General features: G+C 35.1%; 1 protein-coding gene across 14 annotated transcripts in view; it reads left to right on the plus strand.

Moving 5' to 3' along the window:
- The window catches only part of LOC111058000 (eukaryotic translation initiation factor 4 gamma 2), a 38,167-nt gene that overhangs the window by 22,198 nt on the left and 3,919 nt on the right, over positions 1 to 12,050 (plus strand). For all 14 annotated transcript variants that reach the window (XM_039423198.1, XM_039423205.1, XM_039423202.1 and 11 more), the window contains 10 exons: positions 33 to 138; positions 831 to 941; positions 2,280 to 2,531; positions 4,370 to 4,540; positions 5,141 to 5,302; positions 6,464 to 6,788; positions 8,117 to 8,532; positions 9,374 to 9,542; positions 10,210 to 10,523; positions 11,393 to 11,644. In XM_039423198.1, coding sequence (XP_039279132.1) covers positions 33 to 138; positions 831 to 941; positions 2,280 to 2,531; positions 4,370 to 4,540; positions 5,141 to 5,302; positions 6,464 to 6,788; positions 8,117 to 8,532; positions 9,374 to 9,542; positions 10,210 to 10,523; positions 11,393 to 11,644 — 2,278 coding nt within the window. The remainder of the gene's footprint in view (positions 1 to 32; positions 139 to 830; positions 942 to 2,279; positions 2,532 to 4,369; positions 4,541 to 5,140; positions 5,303 to 6,463; positions 6,789 to 8,116; positions 8,533 to 9,373; positions 9,543 to 10,209; positions 10,524 to 11,392; positions 11,645 to 12,050) is intronic.

The raw sequence follows: 12,050 nt of genomic DNA on the forward strand, positions 1-12,050 counted from the left end.
ATTTCATATTTTTATGTTTTTGGTTACTCTAGGGACGAGTTTCGCTCCCTATCCACAAAGCGACGTTGGATACCTCCTTCAACTGTAAGACGCGATGCACTCACCCAAGAAAATAAGAATGATCTCATCTTCCGCAAGGTAAATTAACATACTTCAAATCCATGTAGACATGTTTTATCTTATATTTATCTCTTCATATTCAAATAAAATATATAAGATAGTCGTGCTGTAAGGCAAGGATAAGGAATAGAACTAGTAAAATGATAATTCATCCAATGAGAATGCTGTAATTATCTTGTTACCACTATACAAAATAAAATCAAATATTTCTATTTGTATTGTTATCAATAATATATTTCGGCTTCATTCAACTGTGCACACATTTCTTGTGCTCGGTTATTACATTGAAGCCGGAAATAAACTCCAGTTTTCATTGCTTGTAGTCTTTTCATCAGTGACTCATGAGTAAGTTTGAACTGGGACATCATTATTAGGCCAAATTACGATCTCTTAGTAAAAATGCTCTTAATGGATTTCTAGTGATATTGACTGAAGCTTTATTTGTCACACTGTATAATGTAATGCAGTTGATTTGTAATTACTAGGCTACTTGATTTTTTAAAGTATGCTCATACATTGAAATATGTATTTTTCTTTAGGGCTACTTTTGACAAAACTATAAATTGGAGTACCCTTTTTAAAATTATTTAATTTATCATGTTCAAATTCAAATTATCATGTGAAAAAATAATTTTAAAAAGTTAGGCTACTCAGATTTATATTTTTTTTACTAGGAATATGTATTTATTTATAAATTTTTCTTATTTCAGGTTAGAGGAATCCTCAACAAACTCACCCCAGAAAAGTTTCAGAAGCTGAGTGATGATCTTTTAAACACAGAACTCAATTCAAGTGTAATTCTTAAAGGCGTCATATTACTGGTGAGTTATCGTGTGAAGTTTTTCGAAAAAATAAAAATATTTTATCTTTAACATTATTTATTGAAACAGAATCAATAAGTTTAAACAATATGGTATTACTCTTTATTCTTACAATAAGTACATCATTAGAATGAAAGGGAGAGGAAAAATAATAATAACTTTTGCTATTCCTCTCCCAAATTTATATAAGATTATACAAAGTCCTCATTACATAAAATTACATTATGATTGAAAAACGTTCAAGAAAAATTCATCTTTCATCTCTTAAACTAGAGGACAGGATAATGATTATCGATAACAACAATTCATTCATCTTTTAATTCTTTTGTATGCCATACAAAATTGTCTTAGTATAATCTGTAGGAAGATCATTCCTTCATTAGAATATTAGATTATCTATTACTTTGCTAATTATTTATGAGAGGAGGCTGTGCCAAGACCTACAAGACATACAACTCTTTATTGTGATGGCTGTGCGTATATTCATTCATGATCGGGAAAGAACATTAGGCTTAGCCCACAGCTGCTCTCCCAAATTTTGATTGAAATACCGTGTTCCGAAAATTGCTCAAGTTATGCCTTTGGGCTTGTCGCAAATTGAGACGCGACATATGTTCATATGATATTAACTTATATAGCAGACTCATGTCACGTCCTGTTTTAATTTGCGACAAACCTTACATTTTGTTGAACTCATTTCTAATTTTCTGTTCACAAATAATATAGATATTAGAGATTTTAAATTTAGTAGGATGAGGCAATCTAACAAAATATAAATTATCACAGCAAACTTGAAAAATAATTGTTTTATTTTAGAAAATTTGAAGCCAAAAATTACTCATAACTTCCTCAACTTACTCATTATAAGCTCAGTTTTTCATCTTAGCAGTTTTTTCATTTTTTAACACGAGCAGCTTTAGGACGTTGCGCATTCAATCTGTTGAATAATCTGTTGTCAATAATAGAATAGTCTGTTAATTTTTTCCGCAACACACAAAAATACAATAAAAAAATAATAGGTATACTATACAAAATAGACAAAATTGCTAATATTATCATAATTGGGATTAAAACTATTATTAGTATTATATAAAACTGAACTAACCTCTTGAATTTTATGTGTATTATAATAAAATTATGTTTATCTGTTTATGTAAATAAACTTTCGGATGTAAATAATTGTCATTCAGAGAAATTATTATTTTATAATTGATTATTAGATTATCATTAATAGGTAATGAGTTTTAGTTTATAATTATCAGATTATTGCTAATAGTTTTCAATTTCAAGGATAATTGAGTTGAAGAAGTGTAATTATGATGTTGGTTGTGCTTGCAGATATTCGATAAGGCTCTCGATGAACCGAAGTACAGTTCTATGTATGCACAGCTGTGCAAGCGGCTAAGTGAAGAAGCACCGAATTTCGAGGCGCCCGACAGTCCATGCACGTTCCGCCTGCTGCTGCTCAACAAGTGTCGCGCCGAATTCGAGAACCGCGCTGACGCCTTTGCCGACAATGGAGCACACCTATCCGCCGAAGATGAGGAGCGCCGACAGATTGCCAAGCGCAAGATGCTTGGAAACATCAAGGTAAAACTTCGCTACACTTGTCTATACATCTATTTAGTTATTTATTCTTAGACAATGCCATACAATTTAGGTTAAAACAACAGGCATTCGCCTAAAACTGTTTGAAACCCCAATTTTGAATAGACAGTCTATATAATGCATTTGCGTTATTTAATGAGATAAAGCCTTTTTCATTCAAACATTGCATGCTAGCTTACCCACTACCTCCGTAAACAAAGCCATAAAGGTGAAACAAAGCCTGGTAAACAAAGCCTGACAGGTGGTTGATGGTAACGTCAGCACAGGTAGGACTCCTACACCAATAAAAATTTGTTGATTTCAGCTGATCTATATCAGCTAGTGTTTTTATTGGTGTAGGAGCCCTACCTGTGCTGACGTTACCATCAACCACCTGTCAGGCTTTGTTTCACCTTTATGGCTTTGTTTACGGAGGTAGTGGGTAACTACTGATATATGATACACTAGCTGATATAGATCAGCTGAAATCAACAAATTTTTATTGGTGTAGGAGTGCTACCTGTGCTGACGTCACCAGACTGCACTATGGCTTTGTTTACGGAGGTAGTGGCTTACCTGGGGTCTGCTCCATAAAGATAATATAGACTTTATTCTCTGTTCTACGTACTTCGTAGTACTATGTTGTTGTGATGTAAATGCATTAGAATTGTATAGAAGGGTTAAGAGGGAGAGAGGGCCGGCTGCATCCTAACTTCACCATCCATGTTGAAATAAAAACAGACTATCTATCTATTTACTTCTATCTAATGCAACTGTGATTATTAAAATGCCACGAGAACCAATGAGAGAAGCGGATGATGTCTTTTTTTAGCAGTGAATCACTGGTAGATATAGGCAATTTGATACCCTCGGATCTAGAAGTGGACGTGACCTCTATGGTGGTAACTAGATTAACCTAGATCTACCTTGAATCCGAAGTAGAAAAAAAGACTTACGTGCAACGGGGTCTTTGATTGAACTAGAATTTAGTTGAATAAAAGTACGGGTGGAATTTTAATTGCCTTGAGCGAAATAGGCTTATTGCAGTACTCAATTTTGTTGCCTCTGTTTACTGTATATTAATTCAACGTCAGTTTACTGTATTTTGATTTTACGGAATATCATAGAGAAAAACACCATAAGTAGATATCTCATGAGATAAACTATCTTTATGTTCCAAATTCTAATCCGATTTCTTGTCTACTACTGTCTATTATTACTATTTTTCCCAGGTGAGAATGTAAGAACAGTACAGTATGAGATACTACCGGCGTCACATAGCTTCACAAAAAACAACTTATTGAGCTAACTAGGCTTGAGCTAACAGTGAAAATTCAAACATAAACGCCCTATACCATGGGATATCTTCTTACGCTATCTTTTCTCTATGGTAGTATTATGCAAAAGTTTATATTATGAGTAAATATGTACATATATTACTTTGTAGCGATCATGTTTCTTATGATTCGTTCAATGTTCCATTTGAGAACCTACTGGTGTATTGGATTCCCAAAGTTAATTTACTCGTAATCTATTACTACTGGCTTGCTTAAACTGCACATGAACTTTTTTATGTGTAATTTTTCTAATATTAGCCAAAAACTAACTCCAGTTTTCATTGCTTGTAGTCTTTGCTAGTGGCTTTGAGTAAGTTTGAACTGGGATATGTTTACTACATTCTTTTCCAAGAATATTAATTCTATTGTTCATAAATAAAGCTTAGGCTATAACTTGTCTAATATATCATGACAGGCTAATAAAATCGTTGTAAAATGGTTCTCTTATTTTAGCTTGTAACAATGATTGGTCAATATTATAAAATATGAATGTCTGATTTGCAGTTCATCGGAGAGCTTGGAAAACTCGAGATCCTTTCAACAAGCATTCTCCACAGATGCGTCCAGCAGCTGTTGGATAGACGAAACCGCAGTAAGGATATGGCAGAGGATTTGGAATGCCTCTGTCAGATAATGAAGACTTGCGGTCGTTTACTCGACACTGAAAAAGGACAAGTAAGTTGAACGTAATTCTTAAGAATAGTTACTCCAATCGGAACTATGACGGCTTAAAGAGCGAGTTTCTATGCTCTGATTTTAGGCTAGAGTTTTTATATTTTGATACGGAACAAAAAAATTTCCTGACAGAATTCTTGAACATCGTAACTACCGTACTCTCAAGTCTAAACCTAGTTTTTCGATGAATTTGATCTCATGTATGTATGAATGTTCTTCATTCCAAATGATGAAAAATCATGTAAAAAACAACTGTTGAGAAAATTAATATTCTATATATAATCAGTGTGCTTGGATCAAGCATGCTTAGAATTTCTAAAATTTGGGAATACCAATTTTTTAATTTTAATTTGTATAGTAACGTGGTATTACTGGGTTACTCATAGACACTGAAAATAACCGGCATTTTGTCCTTTTTTAACATTATTTAAAATCAGTTGTTGATTATTTACTTCACACTTCGTTATATGGAGTTTGATTTTGAAATGAACAATTAAAACAAGCTGGCATGAACTATGTTTTTATTAAAGCTTGCTATGGCAATGCATTTTGTTTTGTTAAGTTGTTAATAATTTGTTGGTTTATGTTTGATTGATGCAGAGATTGATGGTTCAGTACTTCAATCGGATGTCGGTGCTGGCCCAAAACACCGACCTGCCTCCCAGAATTCGCTTCATGCTGCGTGACATCATTGACTTGCGAGATGACAACTGGGTGCCTCGCAAGGCCAACAACATCGAAGGCCCTATGCCCATCAATCAGGTAGCATTAACATTTCTTCAATTTTATCTATCATTCTTTGATTCTTTTCATTAAAAAAAAAAATATGTTCCACAAAAAATAATACTTGCTGGTGGTATTCATTTACAATATAAATGTCTTTTATCATAGAGAAATACTTTGTCTTCCATATAATCAATTTATTTTCAAAAATATTTCCTCATTGATTTGAATCATCCATTCATTTTGTGATTTTTAAATTAAATTTGGGTAATGATACAGAACGGACGCAGCAGGTATTTTTCACTGTTTTACTTTTCCAATACATCCAAAAAGTCCTTTTAGACAACTGTCAGCTCATTGTCCTCTAATGCAGAATGAAAAGCGAATCTCATCAAATCCATCTTAACCAAACCATCATGCGCGCACAATTGTAACCAACTTTGTTAATGAGTTGTTTTCATTAATAATTGAATTGTATAATGTGTTTTCCGTAATATTGTTATCAAGGATTTTATTTTCCTGTCCATTGACATCAATCATTCCATATAATTTATATTGAGCATGACCAAAGACTAAAAGTAAGTTAGACATATTTCAATTCAATTCAATTTCAATTTATTAAAAACACACAAAAACAAGACAAAACAAATTTACAAAGATTTACGAAACAAATAAAACACAATAAAATGTTACAAATATAAAAAACCATGGGCTTAGTGTTTGGGTGTGTTGGAGAAGAGAAAAAAAAGAGAGGAAGATACCTAGCCAACTATGGTTTCCCATGTAATAGGCAGGCAAAAAAGAGAAGTAATTTACCTTATAATATCAGGTTATAAAACATTTTATAGGTTTTTATTTACTCTGTCCATCGACATTCTCTATTCATCATGATTAATGTACCTATATTGAGAGTGTCGGAAAAACTAATAAATTTGTCATAATTACTCATCACTGAAATGAATTTATCATAATAATTCATATAATAAAGTAGCTCATTTTCAATTCACATAGCTCAAGTTTGTTCCAATGCATAGATGAGTTATCAAGCTGAATCTAGAATACAAGATCTAGAATATTTATTTGCCATAGAATAAAACAAGTTTACAATAGGCATCGTTTTACTATTTTTAGTTTGTGATCTGTTTTTAAATACTATCTTTATAAGGCAAAACATTTGATTACATTGACGTTTATGTTTAGATATGTGACGACGAAGTGGGTCGAGGCGGCGGCATGTACGGGGGCGGGAATGGCGGTGGGGGCGGCGGAGGCTACCCGGGTGACCGCGGGGGCGGAGGCGGCGGTGGAGGTGGTGGCGGGGGGCGTAGAGGCAACGACGCGTTCCCTCACCACCAGGAGATCTACCGGCGCCAGCTGAAGACGCGTGGCGACCTTGACGACATGCTTATTCAGAGTGCACCCTATGGCCACTCGGGGGGCGGTGGGGGCGGCTCACATCATCAGATGCAGCACCACGACAAGTTCCTCTCGTTCAACACCAACGGATACCAGTCCGGTGGCGGAGGTGAGGCTACTAGAAAACTACTTAGGTTCTCGGTTATTTATTTGTTCAATCATTTACAATTTATTATTATCATAGAGAAACAATAGCATAAGACTTGTGCTACTTAGTAGATATCCCGTGGTATAGGGCGTTTATGTTGCAACTTTTAATGTTATCTCAAGCCGATAGTCGACGCAGTTCTTTCCCCTGAAGCTGTGTGACGCTGGTAGTCTCTCATATTGTGCCGTTCATAACCTCTCACACCAACAAAACACTTAAAATCGACAGTAATCGGCTTGAGTTAACAGTAAAAGTTGCGACATGAACGCCCTATACCACGGGATATCTACTAAGTATCATAAGTCTGTCATGGGATATCTACTTACGCTATTGTTTCATCTATGTTTTATTCACTGGCTAGTGCTTCTATGCCAGCCAACTCGTACAAGTATTTTATTAGTTTCTTAGTAAATTCAGGACAATATTCAGTAAATCCTTTAAGGAAAAAATAGACAACACTCATATGAAAAGGCACAGCAGGTTGATGCCCATTAGTGTAATTTTTCAAATTTATACGGAAGTATAATGATAGAAATGAAAATAATGATCCAGTGTTATAGTGTATTAAATGCGTAGTAAACCAAACGTTTTGGTTTGGTTGATGAAATATTATTAGTTGAGGGAATTCGGGGTTGATTCGACATTTTATTTTATATTTATTTTCGGAATTCGACATTTTATATATATCGACTTATTTTTTATATTCCTTCTTATTCTGTTAGTCTGGTAGTAAGTTGAGGATATATTATTATGTATTAAAACCCATTGTAAAAAGTCACTGTTCTAATCTGTGTTATCATCAGTTGTTGTATAGTATAACTCAGAGCTTAGATCAAAACAAGTCTGAGAAAAGTATGGTGTGTCTTTCACTATGATACTGACATTCACAGGATTGAAAAAAGGTTATCAAAAAGGTTTTTCTATACCCACTTCCAGTTTACGGTACGGCCTTTGTACGAACGATGACAGGCCAAGTTGAAACCAAATCGGAATGTTAATTCGATGAAAATTGTTTTAAAAATAAAGTAGCTGTTAATTCTTACTAAAAATTGAAAAAAAAATTGATGAACGAATCCATCACCAGAATTGAATTTAATATCCATCACCAGAATTGAATTTAATTTATTTTAATCCAGCTGTTCAAATTCAGTCGGTCATCTATCAGTTCTGTAAGGCTGTTGAACCTCATTTATATTCACTCTGAAGATTTTTTGTATATTTTTGGTCATCATTTATTCTTTTATTGTACGATTGTGTTGTATAATTGTAATATTTTTGTGTTTTGCTAGGTGGCGGCTACCGTCAGTCTCGCCACAACCAACAGCCGCAACAGTTCTACCAACAGAATCGCTACAACAACAACAACAACCAGCACAACAACAATAGCAACAACAGCAACAAGGACAACCTGGCACCGCGCATCAAGCGCATGCTGCATCAGCAGGGCAACCAGAACGTGGAGGAGATCTCGCTCCGCCCGGCACAGAACTCGATGCTGTTCAAAACGCAGCAGCTGAAGCCGCAGCAGAACCACCACCGTGGTGGCGGCGTTGGAGGCGGGGGCGGCGGACTGCTGCTGTCCGCCTCCGAGTCGACCAATCACCTGCTCAAGCCCATTCCCCCCATCCAGTCCGCCAAGGAGAACTCGGTCGTCCTCATCAAGCAGGCCTCCATCGACAAGTCCAAAGCCAACAAGAAAGACAAGGTATGTTCTCGTTTCATTATTATTTCATTTGATATTTTAAGTGAAATTTTGATTAGAAGCAGTCTTCTTGAGACAAGAGCAGACTTTTCGGCTATTCTCATATAATATCAAATATTACAGCAGCTGTTATGTAGCTAAGGTGATTTCGAGCTCAAAATTTAAGTGGTTTTATTCTTTATTTTATTCATAGTTTGTTTCATGTTTTTACGAAAGTTTCATTATCAATCTATCCAAATTTAAAATTGTCTCTCTTTTATTCTAATTTATATTTTAGTATTTTGATTTGGTTAAGAAATTTAAATGGACATAACCTATGTATAATATTTGGACAGTTTGAAACTAAATTAGGAATTTGAAGGAAGTTTTGGGCAATAGCCTGTTTTTTTCTTTTCCGATAGTTGTATTGTTTGTGCTGACCTAATAAATAAATAAATAATAATACTGAAATTTTAGTTAGGAATTTGTGAATAAGTTAATGAAATGTAATACATGTACTAATGATTCTTAAATAATCATGATAATAACAATAGGAAGATGAATAATTATTAAAAGGATAGGTCCTCAAGCTGGCTATTTGACACAATAAAATGCAGTATCTTGAAGCGCAGTAAAGCGGTTATTAAGATAATTCTTTTGATTTTTAAGAGTTCTATAATGAGACAGGGAGGAACCAAAATCTAAAACACATTGACATGGCTTATGTTTGTTTTGGGAAAGATATTATGAACTAATCTCATCTCTATGCTTGCTTATTTAAATTTTATCTATTTGATTTTCATTCTCCCTTTATTGATCTATGTACCAGTAGTTCCTCAAATCGATTGTTATTGTGTTGCTTTAGGGTCCGAGCAAGGAAGAAATAATGAAGAAGATGACGTCGATGACTGACGACATGATAAAGAGTGGTAATGTCCAGGACGGGGTCTCTGCCTTCAAGGAGCACAAGGTTCCCGAGCGACTTGTCGCCGAGGCAGTCAACACTATCCTTGTTCACACACTTGACAAACAAGGTAAATAATTATTCATCATATTTTTCTATTGGTGTTTTTAACCAAACAAACGATAGTCCATTAAATATTTTTAACAGCTCTGCTTGTATTGGGCGTAATAGTTTGGAGAATCAATTGATTGAGATTCTAGTTTTTTTCCTTGAAATTTCTTGATACTTCAACACTTCGTGGTTTCAATTTCGGTTTATATCGGTTATCAATATATAAAATGTTCAGAATTGCTATGATGAAATTCTGATGCTGATGAAATTGTGTATGACAGGTATCATTAAAATTCAAAATAAAGTTGAATGTCAATTAGATAGTGTTGTGTACCATCTTGCAGTGAGTGAAAATTTCGTTGTTAGTCATTATTATTAATATTTGTTATAAAAAACTGTTGCAATTAATTCAGATAAACTATCCCTGTGATTTTTACCTTGTACAAAGATAGGCTGTTTTAGCTTTCTCGGGTCTAGTGGAGGAAGTCATTTCCAATCCAACTACCGTTAGCACTTGTTATGGCACAATTTTGCACTATCAAACAATTTTATTCTAGTTTTTTTGAAGTCCAAGGACTTGTACTCTGTACCATGTTTAATTTCATTTATATGAATTTTCAAAGTTGTAATGTTTTTGAAACACCCCATATTTACTTTCTATATTCACCTTATATGTGATTGATCAGATGCGGACAGAGAGCTGGCGATCAAGATGCTGTCTTGTCTGAAGAAGGAGAGTCTGGTGACGGAGACGCAGTTCTGCGACGGCTTCCGCAGCGTGGTGCACTCGATAGTGGACCGCGAGGCGACCGTGCCCAAGGTGCGCACACACGTGGCCTGCTACGGTAGCCATGCGATCACGCACGGCCTGCTCACGCTGCCCGACCTGGCCGACATGGTGGATGGTGGCGCTCACTACCCCCTCTTCATGCTCACGCTGCAGAACCTGCACAAGAGCATGGACAAGACCCAGCTCGTACACCTGTTCAACAATAGTAAGGTGAGACAAAATCTATTCTACATTTCCATCTTGGGCGCGTATAATATAATATGGTCAAATATTATGTGCTTACATACGGAAAAATTTGCTTGAATAAAAACACTGAAGGTGTGTACAGACTTGAGCGCCACAAACACGCGCATTCCACTTTTCAACAGCTGATATTCTATCTTTACTTATTATTGTTTACATAAGTTTAGAACAAAATTCACCTCATCAACAAATCATCTCATCAGATGTAACCAACATAATTAAAAATAGACTATTTTCAACAAGTTCAATAAGCATATTAACAAAGAATCAATATTGTATCTTGTACAATACTAAATATATCTGTATCTTACAGTTAGTTTATGTACAAATACAGATATAATAAGCTTAGAATCAGCTGATGAAAAGAGAGATGCACGTTTTCGTGGCGCATAAGTCTTTATGCACCTTCAGGATTCAAGCCTACACACCAGATTTTAGAGTATCCGGGATGGATTAAAAGGATTAAAGGCTGACCACTAACGGTAGAACATTCATGATGAACATGCATGTCTTGCGTTATCATGTTTATCATGCACATACACATGTTCATCATCAGTGAGAGGCTTTTAACATACCAATAACAATAAAATAAACCACTAGTAAATTATAATTATAGAATTATCAATTTGTAATTTATGATTGATTGATATTCTTGATTGAATTTCACGCGTCAATTTATATTTGAGCTTTCCATTTCCCATTTGGTTTGAGCGTTTGATGTTGATGACAGAAGAATCAACAATAACCCTCTTGAATCAAACATAACTTTTAGATAGCAATTTTCAATTGAACTTATTTTCATATTGATTCAAACGAATTTATATTAATAATTTCAGATAAATCTTTTGAATACTCTTCCGGAAGCAGACCGTACCAAGGAGCGTTTGTCGGAAATTCTTGAAGACAAAAACTTGACGTTCCTGTTTCCATTGCTGCGAATTCAGTCGGAGCTGTGGAAGCAGCTGCAAACCGATCCAAATCCAACTCACCTCTACAAGTGGATCAAAGAGAACCTGGACCTCGTGCATCACACCGACCCCGGCTTCGTCAACGCTCTTGTCACTGTCATCATCAAGTATATCACTCAGGTAAATATCCTGCACTGCTTTCTAAATCATATCAATACGTTGATTTCATCAAATGAAACTTTTTCGGCCACTTCATCATTAGCTGTTTTGGGCAATATAGACTTGGCCTCCTTTAGTAAATCCCTTCCAACTGTTGAAAAATATAAGAATCTGACTGAGCAGGAATTAGGATGTTTGAACACTATTGAACTTTATGAAATTTGTTTTATTCGATGTCGTGAGCTGAAACATGATTTGGTCCATTTTTCATGCTAGTGACTTCGTTTATCCTCCCTTGGTCTTTTTCAAAGACCTGGTGTTTCTTTCCCTTTCCTCCCTAGTTTTTCGGTTTTCAAATAAAAGAAAAGAAAAACAGTTCGTGCAAGAATATTCACAAATAGTAAGCAAACTTACAGTGGCGTTCAAC

Source organism: Nilaparvata lugens, chromosome 3 (genome assembly GCF_014356525.2).
Source record: "Nilaparvata lugens isolate BPH chromosome 3, ASM1435652v1, whole genome shotgun sequence".
Taxonomy (NCBI): Eukaryota; Metazoa; Arthropoda; class Insecta; order Hemiptera; family Delphacidae; genus Nilaparvata; species Nilaparvata lugens.